Source organism: Mus caroli, chromosome 13 (genome assembly GCF_900094665.2).
Source record: "Mus caroli chromosome 13, CAROLI_EIJ_v1.1, whole genome shotgun sequence".
NCBI lineage: Eukaryota > Metazoa > Chordata > Mammalia > Rodentia > Muridae > Mus > Mus caroli.
Genome location: NC_034582.1, coordinates 25,473,690 through 25,498,923, shown reverse-complemented (window position 1 = coordinate 25,498,923; position 25,234 = coordinate 25,473,690). Strand labels below are relative to the sequence as shown.

The window sequence follows — 25,234 nt, the reverse complement described above, 5'->3', positions numbered from 1 at the left end:
ACAGGCTCATAACACTTCAATTTATTTTATTTTATTTTAGGTTTTAGTGTTCCTAGAGCAGATAATTTATTCACAGAATAAAAGCAAGATAGAAATAAGTTCATGAAATCTAATAGTGGGGCTGGGAAAATGGTTTAATGGTTAAGCATGCTTGCTGATCTTGTAGAGAACTGAGTTTGGTTCCCAGCACCCATATAGGGTAGCTCACAATTCCTTGAAGCCACTGCACATTTGGGGGATCTCACCTTGTCTCAGGTTTGTAGACAGTGCACACACACAGAAGTATCATAAATGGAGCCGGGGAGATGGCTCAGTGTTTAAGGACACATGCCACTGACCCTGATGAGCGGAATTTGATGCCAGGACTCCCACATGGTGAAAGGAGAAAACTGACTCCAGCAAGTTTTCTTCTGATGCCACATGTGCGCCTATGCATATCCTAAGCACACATTTTAAAAAAGCAAAAATAAAAATCAAAAGTGTAGAGCTAGAAAAGATGGGTCAGCAGTCAAAGGCATTTGTTGCTCTTGCAGAGGACCTGGGTTCCCAGAACCAACGTAACAGCTCATAGCCATTTGTAACTACAGTTCTAGAGGATTCAGTTCCTCTTCTCTCCTCCAAGGACCAGTATGTGGTGCATACACATGCAGACAAAACACCCGTATACCTAAAAATAAGCCTTTTTTGTCTTTAAGGTTTAGAATCATTAAATAATAGCAAAACCCAAAAGAATGAGACTCAGATTAGCTGTCGGTTTCTTAACACTGATAGTGGATGTGGAAACAAGTCGTTGGCGTTTTGAGAACCAGTGATGTTCAGCCTTGAATTCTTTCCTTAGACTATCAAGTACCAGGGTAAAATACATGGTTTTATCCCTATAAGAAACACAGTTTAATATTCCATACACTGTTCGGATGTGTTCCAGGAAAACAGTAGATTAATAATCACAAGGGCGCTGACTCGGTTGTAAGCAGAGCTAGTTCTGGTTTATTGAACCTGAAGAGGAACTTATTGAAAGGATATTGGATAACTCACAGGGTGATTGGGGAAGATAAAAACCAGTCTTAGGGAAGAAGTGGGGGCCAGCAAACCTGAACAACTACAACCCTAGCTAATAAAGTCGAGAAACCCCATAAGGGGCTCAGCAGTTTGAGTCCCTCTGAGGCTGCCTCCTGGGTCTCTATAAGGATATAACGATCGATCGTCATGGTGCTGTGCTCAGGCTCCTGTGGGTGGTGGCACCACCAGGATTATGACCAGCATCTGCTATTTCCTAGGGTTCAAGTCCAGGCTGGGTCTGTGCCTTACCACCACCTAGATCAAGGACTTAAAGCTTGCCAACTTGTAGCATTTTTTTGACCAAGAAATGTTTAGATGACCCCGGGTGAGTATATATAATAGGTAGACAAACTAACCACTTACTGATAATAAATTATTTAAGAATTATATTTCAAGCCAATTTTGTGTAACCTGCAATTTTACCACTTATTAAGGACAAAGGCAGATGTGCATACTAATAAAACAGATGTGCTGCTTATTTAAAAATGAACAAAATTCCACCTCAGCGCTAGAGCACAGGCCTGGCCTGCTCAGGTTCTGGGTTCAGTCCCCTGATATTCAGATTTAGGGGCTAAGAAGCTTAAGGAGTTAAATCCTGGCACTGCACCGCAGACACTAAAGCATATTCAACCTTTTTCACAGCAAACTGATATTTTTACTTTATGATCTTGAATACTGAGCACACCAGTCACATGAATGTATGAGTAACCGGCAGAAATGTGAATGGGGCTATTTCAGAAATGGTTGGAAATTCTGTCTTGTTCTCAAGTTTTTAATGAAATTGAAGTCAACTGAAGCCATAGTTTTTTTGTTTTGGGGGGTTTTTTGTGTGAATTCTAAGTCTGCACTCCAGCAATACACTAATGTGATTTTTCCTATGCTGAGGAACAATGGTAGGAAAATACTAAAAAGTCTTTGTTTTCCATAATTAAGCCACGGTGTTTCTGTCAGCAGAAAGCTTTGTGTGTATGGTGGAAACACAGTAGTTTGTGACCTACATAATCTCAGATCTGTGCTGTTTCCCGGGGTGTGTTCATTGGTGTTTTTCTGGAGCGACAGCATGGGAAATGCAAGCAGTGTCTTCTATGTTCAGAACCAAGGCTGTGGGGAAGGTGTCTGATACAATATGGGTGAGTACTGGCAGATTCCATGAAATTCATCATTTCAGTGTTTAATTTTGGGCTAACTTTTGATGGTTGCACATTCAAAAACCTTTGACTACTACCAATGTGTGTGTGTGTGTGTGTGTGTGTGTGTGTGTGTGTGTGGTGTCCTAAATGTGATTATGCAAACTTCCATGTGGGGTCAAGACCCTCATCTGAAGAAGCGAGAAGTTAAGTACAATCTAGGTTCTAAAGAAACTAGAATGGAGAAGTGGATCCGTTAACATAGGGGCCCAGGTTCCAATACCAAGCAGATACATAATTCTTCCAAAGGCTTCATCACTGTGACAGTGAAGGAAGATGGCAGAACAATAGCCATGTTGGGGACTGGGAAGCAGCCCAAGGGCTAGGCAGCAGATTGGGAGATGTAGACAGAACGAAGAGTGGGGATTCAGTAGAATATCTAAGATGGAGAGAGGGAAGTGGAGGGTATAGTAAAGGCAAGAAGGGAATGGACACACAGCGAGAACGTACAGACGTTACGGGAGCTTTTCCTGGCAAGTTGGAAACATCCATTCGCCTCAGATAAGGCAACAACGGGTCAAAGAAATGGTTCCACCCATGTCCAACCTGTGAGCCACTGAGTTAACTTTTAACTTCAAGAGCATGGGCAATTTATCAGGTAGAGGCTAAAGCACCAGAAGGTCTACACCAGCAATAGTTATGTGAAAGGAAATCCCAACTCTACTGTACTTGACTTCAACATGAACAAAATTTCAAGAACCGTGGTGTGCATGAATGGCGTATTTATCCAGGAGCATATAGTGTATTTGTAGGGGGAAAGGGAGGAGAGGTGAGTATTGCACCACTGGAAGACAGCACAGAATAACAAAACGGGCTAAATCAAGAATTGGCTGCATAAGCATGTTACATAGGGACACCAGCAGCAATGGTGACATTGGTTCTCCTGGGAAGGCAGCCACTGTAATTACTCTGAAACGGTAGACCTTGGGGCTTCTATTTATGTCTAAACAACAACGGAGCAGGGCTGGAGAAAGAGTTGAGCAAATTTGTTACTCTTGCAGGGGAGACCTGGGTCTAGCACCCACGTGGAGGCTCACAGCTTTCTGTAACTTCTAGTTTCAGGGGATCTCTTCTGACTTGTGTGGGCACACTGCATACACACAGTGCTCAGACATACATGCAAGCAAAACACCCATAACATGGTTAAAATAAAAAAAAATGCACAGGCAGGGCAGGTAATGAGATGCCCAATGGGTACGAATGCATAATGCTCTTAAGGAGGATCTGAGTTTGTTCCTTAGCACCCATGTTAGGTGGTTTACAACCACCTATAACTCCAGCTTCAGGGCCATGTGACACCTGGCCTGTGAGGACACCTGCACTCAGATGTATATATTCCCACAGAAACAAACACATACGCAACACCATCATTTTTCAAATGTTGTTTTGAAAAGAAAAATGCACAAGAAGGAAGGCAGATGTTAGTTCCTGACTAAGTGACTTCTGAACACTGTGTGTCAGCTTGGCAGCCACTTTTCCTTTAGGAACTCTCCTAAGTGGAGAACTGGATCCCCAGGTGAGTCCATACATAAAAGTGAAAGTGAAGTTTCAGAGTCAAAAAAAAGAAAAATGGCTGAGCTTGAGTAGTAATTGTAATTCAGGAAATAATGGTGAAAATGGTTGACCTGGGGCTCTCGGGTCACTGTTCAGGGTGCCTCTTACCCATGTCTGGAGGGCTTTGGTTTCTCTCGGTTCCTCACTCACAGGCTCACACAGGATGCTGCTCTGAGCTGAGCTCTCAGCTCTCACTGTAGGATTTCTGGTACATTCCTTTTGGTTTGTGTGCATCCTGTTCAGTAGCAGGGACCATTGTGCTCCCTCCAAGATTTGGCCATTTATGCTGGACACGTCTGAGAAGAGACAAGTATTTGAGAAACATGCTGTTTGATTTGACACAGTGTCTCTTTAAGCAGCCCTGGTGGCCCCACAACTCACTCCGTAGATCAGGCTAATCCCCGGCTCACAGAGCTCTCCTGCCCCTGCCTGAGTGCTAGGATTAAAAGATGTTCGTCACCATGCTTCAACTGTTCTTTCTGATACACAGATGCCAAAGAAATACCTGTTGGGGTCATACTGTGGAATTGCTAGTTTGAATGTCATTAAGTTTAATATGTGGATGTGGCCATTTTAAAAATACAATAAAATGTTACAAAAATAAGCATGACGTCATTGCCTCATTTCCTTTCATTGTACTTCACAGAAATAGCCACCATGAACATTTGATAAATGGGTCTTTCCTCTAATTATAGGTTCTTTGTGTGTGGTCCAGGCTAACTTCATACGCACTGTCTTCCAGCTTCCGCTAGCTGACTTAGCTTGCCATGGTCTTTCCATGCCTCTCTGCCCTGTGAGGAACTTTTGTTCAAATACGTGGTTGTGTGCTCCTCTCTGCCCCGGGGAACCTTATAACTCTCTCTATAACTCATGTCCACAGTACTGTTTCTATGTAGGATGTGGTGCTTAAACTCCAGCCAGTGCACAGACAGACACAGTTATGCACGCACACACATTATCTCTTAGAGGTTGACAACACTAAAGCTTTGTGGTAAGGAATTGGAGAATTGATCCCTTGTCTTATTTGGTATAAATAAACAAATCAATGTAAGGTGTCTTTCACCTTGCTCTGGGGATCCTAAACCAAAGACTAGACCTTTAATCCCAGCACTCAGAGGCAGAGGCATGAAGATCTCTATAAATTCAAGGCCAGCCCTGAATTTACAGACTACTTAGTGAGGTCCAGGCTGTATAGTGAGATCCTATCTTAAAAAAAAAAAATAAAACTTCTGGGCCGTGATTGCCATGTAAAATCGTGCTGTGGCAGCCCACACGTCGCTATGGAAGCAGGACGCTTGTCTGAAGCATCAGAAAAGTCAAGGTTAGCCGGGCTGGTGGCGCGCGCCTTTAATCCCAGCACTCGGGAGGCAGAGGCAGACAGATTTCTAAATTTGAGGCCAGCCTGGTCTACAAAGTGAGTTCCAGGACAGCCAGGGCTACACAGAGAAACCCTGTCTTGGAAAAAAAAAAAAAACAACCAAACAAAAAAAGTCAAGGTTGCTTAGAATCTGTACAGAGCACATTCGCTAATTTGCTCAGTACAGAAAGAGCGTGTTAATACCTATTCCACAGAGTCACCATTAACATTCATGGAGAGATCGTTCTGTAATAGTGTTGCATGCTTAAGTAAAATGTAGTTTGTTAGTTACTATATTACACAGTTATGAGGAAGCAAAGTCACTACATGCAGTACCAGGTATCACACTCCAGGACGTGTTGATAAAGAGTGCTGGTGTTAGAAGTATTGCATTATGGTGGTGTATCTCTGTATATTATATATGCTTAGTTTTACTTAGGTAGAACATCTGAAGAGTTGTTGTCCAAGTAACTTCCCAGTGCTTATGTTTGAGAAAGGGGCCTGGGGCCTGGGAGCAGGAGAAACTCCTGCTTTTCCCATTTATCTGTTCGTGGGGAGTAAAGTGTGGTTTGCATTTATTATGGCAAGAAGAGGTTCGGCTTTGGATAAGATAGTATTCAAGTTTATTATGAAGGCAATGTCAAGGGCCTAGAGGGGTAACCCAGTGGGTAAGAACTCTTAGTATTCTTGCAAAGGAGTGCGGGTTCCTAGCACCCACATCATGTGGCTTACAGTCGCCTGTCACTCCAGGTCCAGGGGCTTCACTCCGCTCTTCAAGCATCCAAGGGCAGCTACACACATTTGTGTGCATGCAAATAGATGAGCAACTAAAGAAGGCACCGGAGAAGTGGCTCCGCGGCCGAGTGCTTCTTCCCCCAGCAGAGGACTGGAGTTCAGTTTCCAGCACCCAGATCAGGTGGCTCAAAACTGCCTGTGACTCCAGCTCCAGGAGATTCGTATCTTTCTGGCCTCTGTGGGCACCTACACACATAATTCTTCAAATGTTTTTATATGGCAATATCCCCCAAGCTCCTCATGAAGGGGAGCTAAGCCCTGACAAAGCGTAGGAGTTCTGGGCTCTGGAGAATGTTGTAAACTTCAGTCCTCTCACGTTGAATAAGAGGTGATAGCAGCTGCCACGTGGAGAGGTCATTAGACGCCATAGTATAATGAAATGCAAAGTAGTAACGCTGGTGTATCATAAGGCTGTGTCGGGACCTTTGCTTGGCCTTTCAGTCTTTCCATTTGCCTAAAGTTACAGGGCCCGGTCCCCAAGCCTGCTGCTTCCCATGACAGTCCCAAGCCCCAGGTCTCTCACCTGTGCTTCCGACTGACCTACTGTGAATCAGCGGCCGTGGGCACTTTACTTACCTTACTGGCTGAATATGAAGGCCACTCCAGAAGAAGGGGGGGTTAGTGAGGTACAGAAAAGGGTGTGGACCTTAATGCACCTCTCTTGATTACCAGTCTCCAGGATTACTTACGCAGAACCTTATGAACCCAGGGTTTTGAGTTTTTAACGGAAGCTTCATTATATAGGCATGATTGATTTTAATTATTGGCCATTGACAACCAACCTACTCAACCATTATCCCTCTTTCCCTGTCTGAAGATTGGAGTTGGGGCTAAAATCCTTATCATGGGGTTCATGCCTTGAATGCTGTAGCCCAGCTGGTGGGGTTATTTGTTGTAGGGCTACAGAACCTTTAGGAGGTGGGACCTAGGTCACTAAGGGCAGGCTTCTGAAGGGGACAGCCATCCCTAGTCCTGGCTACTGTGCTATGATGCTGGCATCCTCATATGTCCAATGGCTTACACTCCACTGTGCCTTTTCCTCTGTGATGGGCTGAAATTCCTAAAACCTTGAGCTCAAATAAACCTTTCCTCCCTCGATATTTCTGTCAGTATTCTGTCACAGTAGCCCAAAAGTAATAAGCCTCAACCCTCTAGTAACTGCCAACATACCAGACCTCAACATACCAAACTCGTCACTAGAAAATTCTTACGGTTGGGGAGTTGTGTGTAAGGACACCGAATGAAGATGCAAAACATGTTTCATATAACAATTTCAACCAAGATGCTCACACTGAGCAAAACGATGGCAGAGGGAGGAGACCCATCAGCGTTTCTTGGAGGCGGGGATCACCTACACTATTTAATCTAGCTTTTGGTCCTACTAAGTATATAGGATTCAATTTGCCATGTTCAGCATTGACACAACAATGCCCTATCACAGATCAAAATTTATGCTTTGCCCACAGAGTCCAGATACTATACGCATGTTCATATCAGGGACTTAAGAGGAAGCATGGCGTTCATTCAAGTCCAGTCAGCCCTCCCATTCATGAAATGGAAGAAAGGGGATACAATAAACCAGCAGAAATACTGACTTAAGAAAGTGCGATGCCATATAGTGATCACTTTCCATAGCCCCTTGTGTCTTCCCCAGGCATGACAGATGTGGACTGACTTGCTAGGGATGGGATGATTGATGGAGCTGCTAATGGCCTCCCCAGTTGGAAACTCTAGAAAGGACATCTTGGGCTGCCTTTCTTCCAGAGCTTGTTTGTTTGTGATGAGAGCCTCTAAGCCTCATGTTTAATACCCTTAAGAGAGTGAGACCTCGCAGGCCTGTGCTCTCTCATCTAGCATTTGTTGTACTGTCTGGTATTTAGAATTGATGCTTAGTAACCAGAGTCACACATGGAGACTAGCTCTGGTCCTTGAAGTCTGAGCTCAGTCTCTTAGCAATAGACCTCTGGGGACTTTGTCCTTCCTTAGGCCTTCCCTGCAACACAGATTAAAATGGCCTAGGGTGATAAGGTAAAGTCACATGGACCACAGCTGCTGGCCAGAGGATAGACCTTAAGGAGAGCAAAGATTTGAGGCCTCCGAGCTCTTCCTGGATCCTGGACTGTTTTGCCTTGGGTAGAGGAGACAGTTGCCTGAACTCTTTGGGTTGCACTTCACGGACATAATGGGGCCAAAACATGATGACTTATTATCAAGTGGTCTAGCCTCAAAGTAAGGTTTTCCATCTGTAACAGCTTTCCAATTGCCACAAAAAGTCACACACAAACCTTACCATTCTAGTTTCTACCAGGACCTGACAGCTCCCGGTTGGACCCTGGCCTATCTTGACTTTACTCCTGCTTGCAGCAGACTTCCAGTGTTTCAACCCCAAACCTTTTTCCTAAAGATATTTGTATTGGCTAAAGCAACAAAAAGGTGTGGAGAGACCAATGTTCCTGATGCCTGAACCAAGTCAGACTCTTTTCTCTCCAGTCCTGTTTTCAAGCCTATAACTTTTGCCTGTAGTCCCAGGGAAATCCTTAGAGTTGAGTCACCCCTTTCTTCCCCAGCTTTGGCCTTATACCGTGCAACCTGGTCACTGTGGGAGTGGGCCGGGAGACAGCACAGCCATTAAGCTATACCTAGGTGTGTTCACATACACTCAAGCTCTCACGGGAAAAGGCTAGTTCTCCAGAGAGAGGGAACAGTGCCCAGATATCTCAAAACTACACAACATACTTGGATTGGGCAAGAGAGCAGGGAGCAGGAAATGACTTGGAGAATGCAAATTGCTGAATTGTCTTTCCTGGGCCATTTGATGAACCCTTTGCTTAACCCGGTCGAATAGAAAACTAATGTTTAAAACACATGCACACTGCATGTAATACTCAATCTTTTATAAAGCCAAAGTATCATTTTAACATAATACCAAAATTTAATGAGCTGTTGGTCCGGTGGAGATGGGTTGGTTGGTAAAAAGCTTGTCGTTATCTACGATATCCTGAGTGTAGTAGAATCTCAACACTCAGGAGCTGGAGACGAATGGATTCATGGAACTCAACTCACTGGCCCAGCTAGACTAGCCTACTGTACAAATTTGGGACCAATAAGAGTCTTTATCTTAAAAATCAAGATAGATGGTACCCAAGGAGCAACACCTGAAATTACCATGTGGCTTCTGCACACACAAAATTCATAGGCTGTTGTTTTGTTTGTTTTGTTTTGTTTTAAGCCCAATGTTTATTTGAGACTTGTAGAGTATAATGTGTAGGTTGGGGAAAACTGATGGCCAACGGCTACTGCTATGAACTGGGTTAGCCAAAACCTTTTCATTAGCAAGCCAGATAGCCACCATCTTCTGGTAAGTTACCTGTATCCCATTTCATAGGCGGTTAATCTGAAGTTGCAAATCTCACTAGAAGAAGCTTCCTAAAGGGAGTTTGGTACCCATTGTCCTGCTAGGTGTCTAGTTGTGGCGACACCTTGCACTAAACACCCATAATGCTCAGACGTTAAATACTTGCCAAGCACTTAGTCTTCTGGCTTGGATACATCGGGGAAGGAAGAGGCTCCAATCCTTTCTGCTTACCTTGGTTCCTAACTGCAGTTCCCAGTATGTAGAATCTGTTAAAGGGGTTTTCAGTGGAGTGTAAAAATAAGTTTAAAACTTACATGAAGGTTTCTCACTTTCCAAATATTAGTGCTGTTGGTTGTAGCTCGTGATGGTGTATTTGCAATGTTTATTTTTTCTGATGAAGTGCCGTGGGTAGCCTGTCACTCGTTGTGTTCCTCTGAATCACTCATCTGATGAATGTATATAGAAAGAGTGATGGAATACCTACAGATCCCGGCTCTCTGCCAAGCTCCAGGATGCAAAGATAAATGGGAACTGTCTGTCTTAAAGGAAATGAGAGGCAGAGAAGTAACCATTAAGTGTTAGGATATAAGCAAATACAGTATCTAGGGAACACAAGGAGGAGTAAGTATCCAACCAGGTCAGATAGGGGAGTCCCCACGAACGTGAACTTACGTTCCATAGTGCATGAGATGTTCTTAGCAACCAGCCCTGTGCCTAGCACATACATTGAAACAGTGGATAAATGATGAAGCCAGAGCCGAAGAGTCACTTTGTTCAACCATCCAATTGTAGGGACAGAATTGCTGCAGGGTCGGGGAGTTAGTGCGATGGGTTGGCCTTCTGAGTAAGACCCCTACTGTGGGACATGACAAGCCATGGAGTGGGATAGAGCAGGAGAAGGGAAGCACAGACAGAACTACTGACAGCTGTCTCTCTTTCTGACTACAGGCAAAGCGAAGGCTGGAACTGGGCGAGAGTGGCCATCAGTACCTCTCAGATGGTCTAAAGACCCCCAAGGGCAAAGGAAGAGCTGCACTACGGAGTCCCGATAGTCCAAAAAGTAAGGATGCTTTCATCTGTTTCCCTGTTCTCCTTGGTGTGGGACTCCCAACTCGCAAAGCTTGTGGCTGGAAGGGTGCCAAGGTGTGAATAATTTTTGGCATGTTTTCTTCTTTACTTCTTTCTGTGCCTATCCAAAAATTAAAAAAAAAAAAATGCAGTTTCTTCTGGCGCCTAGCAAAAGGCAATAGTCGCTCCAGTACCTGCATGCGTTTACATTTTGAACTAGTCAAATTTAATTCTCCCTTCCCTTAGTGGACGTCACTTGAGTGCAAGGGTGGAGGCATGTGTGGCAGCGTGATGCCTCTGTCTACCTCACTCTCCAGCTCATCACACTGTAGCCTAGAATCTGGGCAGAGCTTGCCTAGCATGAGGAGGCCTGGGCTCAGTCCCCAGCATCACATTGGATGGGGAAAGGTCAGCCTCAGCTAGGTGGTGAGCTCAAGGCCAGCCTGGGATACATGATAACATTATCTCAGGAAGGAACCAAAAGAGAAAGTAGTTGTGCTAAGTCCCAGCTAATTCCTTGCATCTGTAGTCTCTGTGTAAGGGCTAAATCAGAGGCTCAGCGTGAGCTCCCGCAGAAGAATCGCACAATACTAAATACTGACATTGCCTTTAAAGGAGGTGGGGGACTTGAACTTTCGGGGCTATTCTTCATCAGAATAAGACTTTTTCTGAAAGATGGATTGACAAGGGATAACTCTGCAGCCCCCCGAAGGGCTGGTGAGGTTGAGTCTGTTTGAGACCCTGTTTTGAACAAAGATGACCTGGCTCTGTGAGTTTATGCTTAAGTGAGATTCCCAGAGGCCTCAGCACTTTTTCATCCATTCAACAGATACTTTTGAACACCTAGACCCAGAGAATAGGCTAAGACGACAGAGAAACTACTGACAACGAGTCCAAGAAAATGCTATTGCCAACATAGGAAATCTTTATCATCTCTTCCTTTTCTGATAAAAACCACCTCATAGCTCTCGGTAACTTACCCCCAAACAACAACCAGCTTTGCTTTAGATACTAATCTGGCTGCCGTGGGAAAGAGGGCTTGCTTAGCTGCGAAGAAACCCTTCATTTCTTTACCTTTCCCCCTATCCCCCACCCGTTCGGTTTTTTGTTTTTCTTTAAGCTCCAAAATCTCCCTCAGAAAAAACGCGGTATGATACGTCCCTCGGTCTGCTCACCAAGAAGTTCATTCAGCTCCTGAGCCAGTCTCCTGATGGGGTCCTGGATCTGAACAAGGCAGCAGAGGTGCTCAAGGTGCAGAAGAGGAGGATTTACGACATCACCAACGTGCTGGAAGGCATCCACCTCATTAAGAAGAAGTCCAAGAACAACGTCCAGTGGATGTGAGTAGGAGCCCGCTCTCTTCCCCGGGCACCAGCCAGCTCCTCGGGGCCTTTATGACTGCCTCAGTTTATCCAAATGTTACCTTCCACATTCAGACCCATTCTTCTCCCCTCCCCTCTTTCTCCCAGTTTTCTCTCCCCCTCAAAGTTGTATGTAGAAAGGATTGAGTTTAGTAAGTAGAGTGTTTACCTAGAAGGCATGAAGCCCAGGGGTCAGTCCCCAGCCCCACATATACCAAGTGTGGTATTGAACAGCCCCGATCAGAAGTTCAAAGTCATCTTCCAGTACATAGGGAGATTGAGGCCAGCCCAGGATACATGCAACTGTATATCAAAAAAATAATAATAATAAAAAGTCTTTTAGCACAGGGTCTGTATTTGATTAGCATAAATCAAGAAGATCATGGAACTCAGTAGCCCCTCTGCAGTTATAAATTGAGAAGGAAGCTTTTAATCATCACACTTAACATCTGTGCATGTGTGTGATCTGCAGATGCACACGTATGTCTCTGATACTGTATCTTGGTCATCTGTGGATGAATATGAACAAACTCAGTCATGTAGTAGATTCATTCATCCCTAAATTAACACAGTTTCTCTGTCAATGAAGGCAAGACTTCAATGTCTGGGTTTTTTCTGCAGAGATGTGTGGACTAATGTGTCTCATTCTGCATGATAATGTCATTTGTGAATCATGGACAGAGCCAGGTATTTTATAAGTACAGCACTGAACTATTAAATCGTGTTAAAAGAGCCAAAAACTGGTTAGGAGATGTTTTGAAAACAATATAATTTACGGGCTGGCAAGGTGGCTCAGGCAGTGGAAGGGTGGCCTCAAAATCCTGACAACCCAGATTCAATCCCTGAAGTATACATTAAGATGGAAGGAGAGGGCCAGTTGTCCTTTGGCGTCTGCACTCCCAACATGGCAGGGTAAGTCCACACTCAGAATAAGTGGGAGAAAAAATGTCTAAATGCAGTTCAAGGGCTGAGGATGTAACCTAGTGGCAGAAAACACTTGCCCAGCATGCACTAAAGACAGCCCTGACGGCGCTCAGTCCCCAGTGTTATTAAAGAGTGCATTTCTATCTATAATTAAACTGGTAGCTGTGTGTGTTTGGAGTTGTGGACAGCTGGAGGACTCACTTTGACCTGTGCCTTAGAGAAACCTGTTAACTACTGCTCTTTCTTACAGATGCCTAGCACACCTGTCCGTTTGCCCCGGGGAGTGCATGCATTAGGTGATGGGGGTGGAAGAGACCAGGTGGCTGCTTTTTTTTTCCCCGCCTCAGAATTTGAGACTCTGAACAATTAGACCTTTAAAAAAAAAAAAAGACAGATCCTGAAAATAACTTTTCGCTCGACTTCTGTGATATGTGAAAAGTACATGACTGTATTTATGAAGACTGTATTTATATTTATAAAGCTCTACTCTTGACACTCGACTAACAAACAACATGATGTGGGTGAGGGGGGTTATTGACTGATTTCCCCCACTCCCTAGCTCACCCTCCTACTCTTTAGCTCCTGTAAAGCGCCGTAATCTGTGTTTGGGTTCTAGGGGCTGCAGTCTGTCTGAGGATGGGGGCATGCTGGCCCAGTGTCAAGGCCTGTCCAAAGAAGTGACTGAGCTCAGTCAGGAAGAGAAGAAATTAGATGAGCTGATCCAAAGCTGTACCCTGGACCTCAAACTGTTAACCGAGGATTCAGAGAATCAAAGATATCCTTTGTGCTGCTGCTCGTGGTTAGAGCCTTCTGTACTGTTTGCAGAGCTGACAGACTAACTTGTTCATGCTGTAGATAGATGTTACTCTGGCATCGTGCACACTATCAGTGTGTGTGTGTGTGTGTGTGTGTGTGTGTGTGTGCGTGTGTGAGTGTGTGTGTGTGTGATAAAGTACTTTTAGACTATGTGGTATCATTATCAGTGTTGATAGCCTGGTGAGAACTGTTTTTCAAAGTATGGTATGTATGGTTGGAAAATATGAATACACTCACATCATAAGAACACACTATTAAAAGATGTCGTAAGGTGTCTGGATCAGTATTGATGACAGCATCCAGCAGGTTTGACCTTGGCTTCCCAGAGTTTTGATGTGGGTTAGCTGACATTGTTGGAGTTCTCGACCTTTAGCTTCTTTCTTTCTTTCGTCTGGTGGGCTGCAGTTGAAGATAGAGAGGTAAACTGTGTCTGGGTGGACTGGGACTGCCCGTAATCCTGTCAACAGGGAAACTGAGTCCTGAGTGCACAGCCAACCTGGCTACAACCGCAGGGCCCTATCTCAAGAAAAGAAAAAAAAAAAGGAGAAATGATACTTTTCAAAGTCAGGTGTGGTGTTGCACATTTGTGACAGCAATATTTGAAAGGTAACGACAGAATTATCAGGGGTTCAAAGACAGCCTGGGCACTATAAAGCTTAAGGTTCATCCAGGGTGCATGAGCACTTGTCAAGCAAAGAGTAAAAGTCAAGAGTTGAGGTTGTGTGTGTCTGCCTAGCAAGTTTGAGGCCAGAGTAGAAATCTTGTCTTTAAAGAAAGAAAAAGCAAGGTGTGGAGGTATGTGCCTTTAATGCCAGTATTTGGGAGGCAGGTAGAGTTCCAGACCAGCCCTTCTACATAATGAGTTCCAGACTAGCTACAACTTCATAGTGACTATGACCTGTCCACCTTATCTCAAAAAAATTAAAATGTTATGAGACAGACAGACCTTTGTAAATTTGAGGCCAACCTGATCTCCATAGCAAGTTCCAGGCCAGCCGGGCTACACCATGAGATCTGTCTCTGAATAAATGATTCATCGGTGGCTCAGTAGGTAAAGGTGCTTGCCTCCAAGCCTTACCTGAGTCTGGTTCCTGAATCCAGGTGATAGTAGGAGAGAAGTGACTGCTGCAAGACTTCCTGACCTCAGAACTCAGACTGCGGCGTGCACTGTGCACACACTGTGGCGCTCATTCACACACTGGATGGATAGATAGATTACATAGATAGATAGATAGATAGATAGATAGATAGATAGATAGATAGATAGATAGTAGATAGATAGTAGATAGATTACATAGATACATAGATAGATAGATAGATAGATAGATAGATAGATAGATAGATAGATAGATAGATTAGATAGATAGATAGATAGATAGATATGGATTGGAGCTCTGTTTTGGAAAGGCTGTGTGATTGACAGTTGTCCTGAACATGGGGCTTAGGGTGCTCTCAACTTTTTCTGGTACCTTTGTTATAAAACAAAAACAGTTTTCTTGAAACCACTAACCAAGAAACAGATGTCAGAGGAAGCACTTTTAAGTTTGTAACTTAGAAAATGTATTTATGAAATTTATCTCGATCCTCCATTCAGCTCCTAGTCTGATGCAGCTTGTTCACAGCTGTGTTGATTCTGCTCCCTGCAGCTTGTTGAATAATTGTAGGTGAGTTCTATTCTAATAAGCTCGTGTCACATAGCTTTTTGACAGTGGGCTCAAGCTCAGAAACCTGGTTGTCAGCTTATAGAGTATTCTCTAAAAACAAACAAGCAGAAAGCAGAACCATCCAGAGTTCTGGAACTGCTCCCATTTGGCCTCTCTGGTGGGCTAAGTGGTGGCTGAAAGCTCAGAATCCTGGGATTTGAGAAGAAAATGCTGAGATTTGAAGAAGAGAGTCCAGTACAGGCAAACACCGAAGTGTGTGGGTTTATCCATTTGTTCATATTTTCAAAGTCAGAAGGTGGCAGGCCGATCCCTGCATTTGAGGCCAGACTGGTCAACATAGCAAGTCCCAGGCCAACCAAAGCTACATAGAGAGACCCCATGTTTCAAAAAACAAACCAGAAATAAATAAGTATAAGAGTTCTGACCTCCACAGTCATCAGGCACACACATGGTGCATATACCTAAATGCAGTCAAAATACTCATACACTTGAAAAAAAAAGTTTTGTTTTGTTTTAAGCTTACTAAAGGGCTGGTAAGATGGCTCTCAGTGGGTAAAAGTGCTTCTTGCTGCACAAGCTTGGCTGGTGACCTGAGTTTGATCTACGGAACCCATGGTGGAAGGAGAGAAGCTGTCAGGTGACTGCCACACTTGCTTTGATGAATGCATGCGTGTGCTCGCTCGCACACACAAAGACAAGTAATTTTTAAAAAGTTGATTAGAAACACATGTTATGTCACCTGTGTTCCTCCATGTCAATTAACAAGAGAACGCCTTGAGCCTGTTGTCTCTACTGCTGAATGTCTGTCTCTAGCTGAGTTTTTGTGAGTGCGTTTGTCAGCCAGTTAAGTAGCATGCTCTTTCGTGACATCCTTTTAGGCTTAGCTTCCAGGACACCGACAGGAATTGTTCGGTACTTGAAAGTAACTACTGAGAGTCGTGAAATGTTAATTTATTCTTTTTAGCTAAGTTATTGTATCTTAAATTCATTCAGTTGCGGAGCACCTGGGAGCTGCTCACCTCCTTGGGAACCCTGAAATGTTCTAGTGATAATAATAACAAGGGTAATTTTTCTAACGGAAATATCGATGCTCTGATCTCTAGGCGCTATGCAATCACACCGGCCCAGGTGCACCCGAGTAAACAGGCTGTCTGCCCGAGCGAGCAGTAGGCTCCATTCTTCCCCTGATGTATTTGCTCCTTATTCATTCATTTGGTGGCTGCTGGCACTTGGTAATAGCAAGCAGAAGTAGCTGCCGTCTCAGATTTTGATTAGCAGATCTTACCTCCCCCACCCCACTGCAAATTAGGACCATGTGTCAATCAGTTTGATTGACAGGGCACTTCACTGGAGTTCACGGACTACCAGTACTCAAGATTGGCAAGATAAAGTATAGGTTTCTTTTAGTCTTAAGCATCAACCAGAAAGGACAAGGGCCATGAAGAATCCATTTACTTGGTGATCCAAAAGGGAAGGCATACCTATCCTAAGTCGTGAAACCATGGGTAACTGTCTATGTCTGTTATGTCGTGCTCATGATAGCTACGTCTGTGGCAACTTGATAGATTTCCTTAACGCTTCTTACGTTAGCTTATGTTACATATCAAGATATTCGAAAAATTAGTGGCCTTAAAGACCAAACTGTTATAGTTGTGAAAGCCCCTCCAGAAACGAGACTTGAAGTGCCTGACTCAATAGAGGTAAGGAGACAGTGTCGCCGGCCATCCATAGAGAACGCTCCAGAACGCCTGAACGCAGCATCATTGACCCCTCCCAAGAATTTGCTAATTCCTCTTCATTTATTTTCCATAACCTAAAGTTTAAAGGGGTTCAAATTTTCCCTGTTTATTAAATGCCCAAAACATCCGGTTTCAATTTAGAGGGGTGTTCGGGTCACAGCAGGCTTTGGTGCCCTGTTTTCTCTTCAACTTTCCTTTTTCACAATTTGTTATCTGGTGGCTGTGATCAGTTTGAACCACTTGAGAAATTTTATTTTGATTGCCTTGTGTACGGGTGTCCCCACTATGGATTTTAGAAGTAGCTCTCTGACCTAGCACAGTTTTAGGAATTCTTAAAAATCATTTGTAGCATGTTTACTTTGAGAAAATTAAATGGGACCTTGGGGTAATCAATAGCTGAGAATATTGTAAGAAAGTAGGATGGGCGTCCTTGTAATTGCTTTCAGGTGTACTTTGATGAAATCAGCCTAGGCTGTAATTATAAGATAAAGGAACTATAGTGAAAAGAAAATACCTAGAATATTAAAAGATAATACCTAAAATATTGAAAATATTACATTTACAAGGCAAACTTCATATCTTATACAGTTACAACGTTATGACCTAGATGAAGAGGGCCTCTAAATATTCGTTTGCTGAGCAAGCTGAAGAGATGGCACAGTGGTTATAGCACTGACCCCTATTCCAGAAGACCCGAGTTCCATCCCCAGCATTCATGTAGAGCAGCACATAAGGACCTATAACTCCAGCTCCAGAAGATGCAGTGCCCACTGGGCCTCTGGCCAACAGCCACACACAGGAATCTATATTCACACAGATGTAGAAACATGCCTTTAAATAATGCACTGGAGAGGTGGCTTAGTGGTTAAGAACACTTGTTGCTCTTCGAGAGGACCCTGGTTCAATTCCCAGCAGCCACGTGGCAGCATCGGTAACAGCTTGTCAGGTACTCAGGCGTGCACATGGGTGTAATTAAGTCTTGGACTGGAGAGATGGCTTAGTGGTTAAGAGCATTGGCTGCCCCTCCAGAGGACCTGGGTGATTCCCAGCACCCACACAGCAGCTCACAGCCATCTATAATTCCACTCTCAGAGGAACCACCAAAACGCATACTTGCTGATGCATAACGATGCGTTCAGGCAAAGCACAAGTACACATGAAACTAAATGAATAATCCTTTTTTTAAATCCACTTATAATCCAGTTATTTAAAAATGAAAAAATATTTTTTAAAAATGTGCTGGGCAGTGGTGACACACGCCTTTGATCCTAGCACTTGGGAGGGAGGGACGGGTGAATCTCTTGAGTTCAAATCCAACCTTGTCTACAAAGTGAGTTCCAGGAAAACCAATATGCTTTATTTATTCTCTTACTCACTAAAGCTCCTGGCGCTTTAAAATACTATGTATAAGTTGGTTATTAGAGTTTATAAATTGGGTATTAGAAAATCCTACTATGAGAAGTTAATAGAAAAAAGTTGTTTGGAGCATTTAACAGACCTTTAAATAATTTGTAGGAAAATAATACAGCTAAAGAAGACGTGGACACCCACCCCTCAAATTATTTCTCTAGCAAGAGGCAACAAACTTCTTAAAGCTCCAGGTTGTAGTTGTCTTTGGTTTTGCAAGCAACATAATTTCTGTTTAGATTATTCAAGTTATAAACTCTACTACATGTTACTATGTAATATGAAAACAGCCAGAGGCAATATGAAAATAGGCAGCATGAGAATGGCCACAGACTCTCTGTCCCAGTAAAACTTTATTTACAAAGCTGGATGGTGGCTTGGATTTGGCCTTCAGGCTATAGTTGTTTGCTGGCCCCTGCTCTGGGAGAAGGTCAGTACTGACAGACGAAGAGTAGGGGAGTAAAATGAACAATAAATATCGCCCTTCCACTTCAATTTCAGGTGAGATGTACTTTGGTTTTCATTTCTAAGTGAACTCGATCTCTTTCTTGGTTCTAGAGCCTACAAATCCATTTGGCAAGTACCCAAGGGCCCATTGAGGTTTACTTGTGTCCAGAAGAGACGGAAACACACAGACCCATGAAAACAAATAACCAAGACCACAATGGGAATATCCCTAAGCCCACTTCCAAAGGTAAACAAAGATTTCACTCTGAGACACAGTGTTTAAAAAGGAAGGCATGGAGAAGGGTTTTCCTTCAGGACCTCATGGCTGTGTCTTACCCAGGCCATTATTGCTAGGAGTCTCGTGTAACCCATGAAACTTTCCAGAGTAACCAAAGTGCTGGGCAGTGCCTGCAAGTGGGCCTGGAATTTATGGGTGACACTAGCTGCTCCATCATTCACCATGTTAAAGGCTTGCCCTGTAGGAGTCAGGAAGGTGACTCCAAGTCCATTCTGAACTTGTAGCTGGGTCCTGGGTATGCACCAGTTGACCATGACCTGCACCTGTTAAAGCCTTTATATTGTATGGAGGGGACGGAAAGCCTTTATATTGTATGGAGGGGACGGGGAGATAAGTTTCATGTTGTTGGAAGAGTTTTCTGAGGCATTCTGATCAATTTTAGACTAAAATAATGATCTTGGTCCAAATGGTCCCTCATCCCCGATGAAGATGCTGCAGGCTCTTGAAAGCAGAAAACTTGTTTCCTTGGCGTACTGGACGATGGCTGTAGAGAGTCTTGGGTATCAGCCATGCTTCAGCAGACATCTTGGATGGTGCTCCTGAAGTCATTAGGGATGGAATTGAGAAGACAAGCCTTGATCTTGATGAGTCTTGACCTCATCTTCCTCTCCAGAGCAGTAAGGAGAGGATCTATGCGATCAGAAAGCAGCAGGGATGTAGCCCACTTCTCCTTTCCTCCAGCTGAAGAAAAGCTCTTAGGAACTTCAGCTTGGATTTAAAGATACAGAAAACCTTTTAAAAAAAGGTTCAACCATGACTAGACTAGAACAAAACAAAGTGATGTCATTCTTTGTGCCTGTTAGCCTAATGGTGATCTGTGTCCTCCAGCCCCAGTGAGCTGAAGGGCAGCAGAATATATATTCTTCCAGAAAATAAGTAGGGTGTTTGTTTGTTTGTTTTCTCCTAACTTTGGCTCTCCTCCCCACCCCCTTACAGACTTGGCTTCTAACAACTCAGGACATAGTGACTGCTCGGTTTCTACGGCAAACCTCTCTCCTCTGGCCTCCCCAGCCAACCTTTTACAGCAGACTGAGGACCAAATCCCGTCCAACCTTGAAGGACCTTTTGTGAACTTACTGCCTCCCCTGCTCCAAGAGGACTACCTGCTGAGCCTGGGGGAGGAAGAGGGCATCAGTGACCTCTTCGATGCCTATGATTTGGAAAAGCTGCCTCTGGTGGAGGACTTCATGTGTAGTTGATTGGGCTTTGTACAAACTGTCCTTATAAACCAATATTTTTTTATCACGGAATCAGAAACGTGTATCGCAGTGTTGTCCCTTCCTACCTTCTTCCTCCAAGAGTATCATGAAGTAAACTTCAGAACAAAGCTGACATTTTGATGAATTAATTTTTTTTTTCTAAGCGCACAGTTGCAGGCTCCCTTGGGAAAGCCCTGCCTGGTCCCAGGCTCCCAAATCTTCCTGATGAGTCAGCAAGTGAGAAGATGTGCAATCAGGTGTCTCTCACCTGTCCTTCCCTCCCCTCCTTCCTCTCCTTTCCTTGCGGACTGGCTTGCTGTGCCTAACGGATGGGCTGTTGACTGGGTCCGGCCGCCTGGCCCGTTGGAAACAGCACCCTCCCTTAACAGCAGTTCAAGCCGTGCCTTCTCTTGCAGAATGCATGTCTTTGTGAGTCTGCTACCACGGAATGGAATTCTGCCACAAATGCAAGCTTGAAGTCATGCAAAGGAATGACACGGATTTCTCCAGCTCTTAGGAATATTTAAATTACTCTCATAATTCAGTGTAAGCTATGGGCCGCTAGTGTCCCACTAGGAGGCGGCAAGAGCCTCCACAGCCTTTTTGGATGAAGAACTTGTTTGCAAGTACTCGTTGCAGATACAGAGACTGGTAGAGTTCTGCTGCTCGAAGCTGTTGTGGATTTCCCTGTCTCCATACCCCACTTCCACTGCCCCCATCCTGCGTATTTGTGAGTTTTCCCGGTTGATTACTTGTGACTTAGGAGTTCCTTGTGGGTTGTTTTAGAAGTTTTTATTTTTCTAGCTGCCATTGAAGCATTCCTGTGGCGCCCATCACTATTTCAATTGAATTGTTTACCTTAAAGCGAGTTTTGCAAATTCTTATTCCTTTAGCAGAGGGAGAGCACCTCTACTGATAAAAAGCATCTAACCCCGTGTGACCTAAGGTCCACCAACCAGCCTCTGCGAGAAGCATCCTCTGTCTTGCCTCCTTTCCCAGGAGGGGAGCTTGGAGCGAGAACAGCTCCGGGGCTCGCTGACTCGAGTGTTCCACAGTGAGGACCTCGGGCCAGATACAGCTGTCCCGTGGAGCAGCAGGCATGGATCCCCTCCATCCTCGGGCTTCCCGGGCCCCTGCGACCGGGGAAAGGGCTCTAATGCCACACTCAGGGAGACCACTTCTCAGGATGCGGTCAGGTGGAGAGGCCCTAGGGAGAAAGACATCCCATGGTGTGAGTGGCATTCTATCAGGGACACTTCCCTAAGTAGGAGCGAGGAGCTCCCACTGTGTCTGGGGAGTGGACTAGTTCTAGCCAGAACCCATTCTCCGTATCCACTGTGAGTGGGTGAGTTTGAACTAAGGGAGGTCAGGAGACGGGAAATGCACTGATAGAATGCCAGGGCGACTCCCTTGTTACTCCTCAGGAATGGTGTCCCAAACTGGAGGCTTTGTGTCAGCAAGGACCCTTCCAGTTACTTCCAAGAATAGCGTTCCCACTGGCAGGTGGCAAGGGCCATCTTGTCCTGGTGTTGAATATGGCATAGTACCTCAAATCCATTCCTTGGATGCTAAGGGCTGCGGAAATGAGTTAGTCACGAAAACTAACCTCCAGCTGAGCAGTTTGAAACACTATGTGCCTGGCCTTCCCGGGAGGCACGTAGTAGGCACTCAACTCATACACATTTGATCGAGTTGAAAATATCCCTTGGGAAAACCTTTTACTGAAACCACAAGAACCCTGGCCAGTTTACTCTAGATAGATTTCCACAATATGCAAAGTGGTGGTGGTGGGGGGAGGGTGGAGACAGAACACACCGGCACTTTAAACTCTGTGTGTGGGTATGCGTGGTGTATGTTTGGGAAGAAAAAACAAAGGTGCAGACTATCTTCCTCTCTCTTCAGCCTCCAGCCCCGGCCTCCTCCCCTCACACACTCTGGACTTGGTACCGAATAATCCCGTGTGGTCCTAGCTGAAGCACTGGGGTGGAGGCGGGAGGGGGAGCTTCGTGTTAAGTGCCTACTGGAAATGCACTGTGGGGTTTTTTCCTGTATGGGAAACCGTTTATGCCAAGCTTTCCCCCAATGCCCTATATTTATCTCATCTGGTTAGCTGCCTCTGCTTCTGGCTTTGTGTAATTCTCTTTGCCAGCTGCATCGAGCTGGGTTTCTGTCCCCAAAGTCTAATGACTGAACTCACCTGGCTCTAGGTTGTTGTGTGTTTGGTTGACTTTTCTTGTTGAAACTATTCGTATTGTAATGCCGTATTTATTGTTTTAAGAAACGAAAGGAATACTAATAAGTCTTCAAGAGTTCTTTCAATGCATAATAAGACTTTCTCCAGTTAAGGGGCTTAACTGGCGTACGCAGTGTGAGACATCCATGCTCTATTCTGTTTGCATTTAGGCATATTCTTTGCTCGTAGTATCTGGCACACAAAGTAGATGAGTACTACAGTATTTTGTTACTTTAAGTCCTGAGATGCAGGTTCCCTGGTACCATTGAGTTGCTGCTACTAAAAGCTCACATGCGGAATGGCTGAAAGTTACACATGTGCGAATGAAGACGGCGTGAGCCTCAGAACTAAAACTGTATAAAGGGCAACACATGAGCTGTCAAACAGTGTTAGGCGTGTGTTTGTGTACATAGCCGTTTTATTTAAGTCGATACAGTCCGCTCACATTGCCATTATTTACCAGGTTTGTACAGAGATAGCAATTCATTTGTAAACACTGCCAGAATATTTTCTAGCTGGTTTGTAATTTTTTAAGACCGTCGCCTTGGGTTTTTGTGTTTTGTTTCTGTTGTTTTCGCCTGTGACTCTCGTTTGCCTTTTTTTTTCCCTGTCGTACATGTAGCTCTGTCTGTAAATAGAATCGCAGTATTTAAAGCTTTAGCTTTCAGGAAAAACGAAGTAAGAATCCAAGTGTGTGCATGACAGGTTGTGTGTGTGTGAAGGGATCTGAGGAAGATGCCTTGCGAAGGAGGATGGGTGACAGTTGGCAGGGTGTGGGAATGTCTTTCCTACGGGGTACATGCTTTTGTAAAAAAGGAAGTGTTTCTCCCAACACTGGGAGTAGGCAAACTACTAACCAGTTTAGCTTTGTGTTGTATGCTAGTTTGAAATAAATAAATAAATAAATAAATAATGTAATATAATGTAAAAATAGACAAACAAACAAACAAAAGCTTTTATGATGGATTTTGTAAATAGATTTGTTACAGGGTGACCTGTTCCAGCTGTGATCTTACCACTTCAAATGGATGTAATTTGAATAAATTTTGTATGGTAAAGGGTCAATAAAATGATTTTTTTTTAAGAGTTCAGACTTGTGGATGGATTTTCTTAGTGTTATCTTAAGTTCTCATGGGATGGGATGGATATGTTTGTATGTATATTTTTAGGCAGGATATTCTGTACTCTAGGTTGGCCTCAAACTTGCTATGTAGCTGAACATGACCTTGAATTCCAGATCCTTCTGCATCTACCTCCTGAGTGCTGAGATCATAGGCCCATGGGGTGCCACCACACCTGGTTTGTTTTGTGTGTGGCTGGGGATTGAACTCAGGCCCTTGTGCATGCTAGGCAAGCACTGTACCAAATGAGCTACATTCGTAGCATGTTTCCTTTTATAGATAGGGTCTTACTACGTGGCCCGAGCCTACAGTGTATTTAGTCCCTCGTTATATATGTCTTGAATATTTTTCTATGTTAGCACTTACAGGCCAGATTCATGTTTGTAATGGCTATATACCATTCTAGTGATTAAGATATTACTTGTTACCCAGGCGATTACTTATTTTCAGAAATGGGATGGGCAGGGGGTGGGGGGGTTGGGGCACAGTTGTTGTGCCAGGAACTATTTTTTATGTAGTAAAATATACAACAAAGCTTATCATTGGTGACTTTAGTTTGTTCACAGTACACAGCAATGTCTATCTGGTTCCTAAGTAGCTAATCACCCCAGAAGGAAACCTGTATGAACTAAGCAGCCACTTCCTACTTAACTCGGGTGGCAACTGCTGGTCCATTCTGCTGCTGAAGTTGCCTTTCTGAATATTTCCTATTATAGAATAAGAAATATATAGTCTCTTATGTTTGGCTTTTTAGTCCAATTTCAAGGCTCGTCCATTTAGTAGCATGGCCAATATTTCATTTCTTTTTATGCCTGAAAGAATAATAGTCCATTATTCATTATGGATATGCCTCAATGTATTTATCCATAAACTGATGCATATTTGGGTTGTTTCCAACTGTAAACTATTAGAATTCTAGACACTATCTTTGAGTGCTCTGATGAATGTTCTGAGTATTCTCAAATCATCTCTTGTGTTAGCTCATGCTGCCTCCTTCTGCCTTAGAACATAAGTTCTATAATGTTTTCTCTCTGGTTCACTCTATATACATGACCTCAGTCCCTAGACTAGTGCCTGCATGTCCTAAACCCCTTGTAAAGACTTAAATGAAAGGGTTTTTTGTTTGTTTCTTTTTTGGAGGGGGGGGGGAACAAGGATATTGTATAGCCCTAGTCATCCTGGAACTCTGTAGAGCAGGTTGGCTTCTAACTCAGATCTGCCTGCTCTCCTTCCCAAGTGCTGGAATTAAAGGTGTGTACCACCACCACCCAATGGATGAAAGTTCTGATTTTGCACATTTAAACTGTTAAAAAATAAATAAATAAAAAATAAAAATACCCAGGGGTAGGCTGGAGAGATAGCTCACTGCTCTTCCAGATGTCCTAAGTTCAATTCCCAACAACTGCATGGTGGCTCACAACCCTGTAATGGGATCTGTTGACCTCTTCTGGTGTGTCTGAAGACAGCTAAAGTGTACTTATAAATAAAATAAATCTTTTAAAAAGAAATCCCCAAGGGGCATATCAGTTCAGAATTTTTTGTTTTGCTTTTGCTTTTTTGTTCTTGTTGCCTGTATATTACTGTTCCTCAACTTGGGTGTGACTGTCACATGTTCTCATTTGTGTACATTTTTTACATTTCATTTTGTTC

General features: G+C 43.9%; 1 protein-coding gene across 3 annotated transcripts in view; it reads left to right on the top strand.

Annotated features, from left to right (window-relative positions):
* E2f3 (E2F transcription factor 3) overlaps positions 1-23,552 on the top strand; it is a 77,402-nt gene extending 53,850 nt beyond the window's left edge. For 2 of the 3 annotated variants that reach the window (XM_021180367.2, XM_029468431.1), the window contains exons 2-7: positions 10,256-10,367; positions 11,496-11,715; positions 13,277-13,435; positions 16,726-16,840; positions 18,845-18,980; positions 19,968-23,552. In XM_021180367.2, coding sequence (XP_021036026.1) covers positions 10,256-10,367; positions 11,496-11,715; positions 13,277-13,435; positions 16,726-16,840; positions 18,845-18,980; positions 19,968-20,230 — 1,005 coding nt within the window. In that variant the 3' untranslated portion in view covers positions 20,231-23,552. The remainder of the gene's footprint in view (positions 1-10,255; positions 10,368-11,495; positions 11,716-13,276; positions 13,436-16,725; positions 16,841-18,844; positions 18,981-19,967) is intronic. The other variant, XM_021180368.2, reaches the window with a different exon arrangement.
* Positions 23,553-25,234: the final 1,682 nt, after the last annotated feature.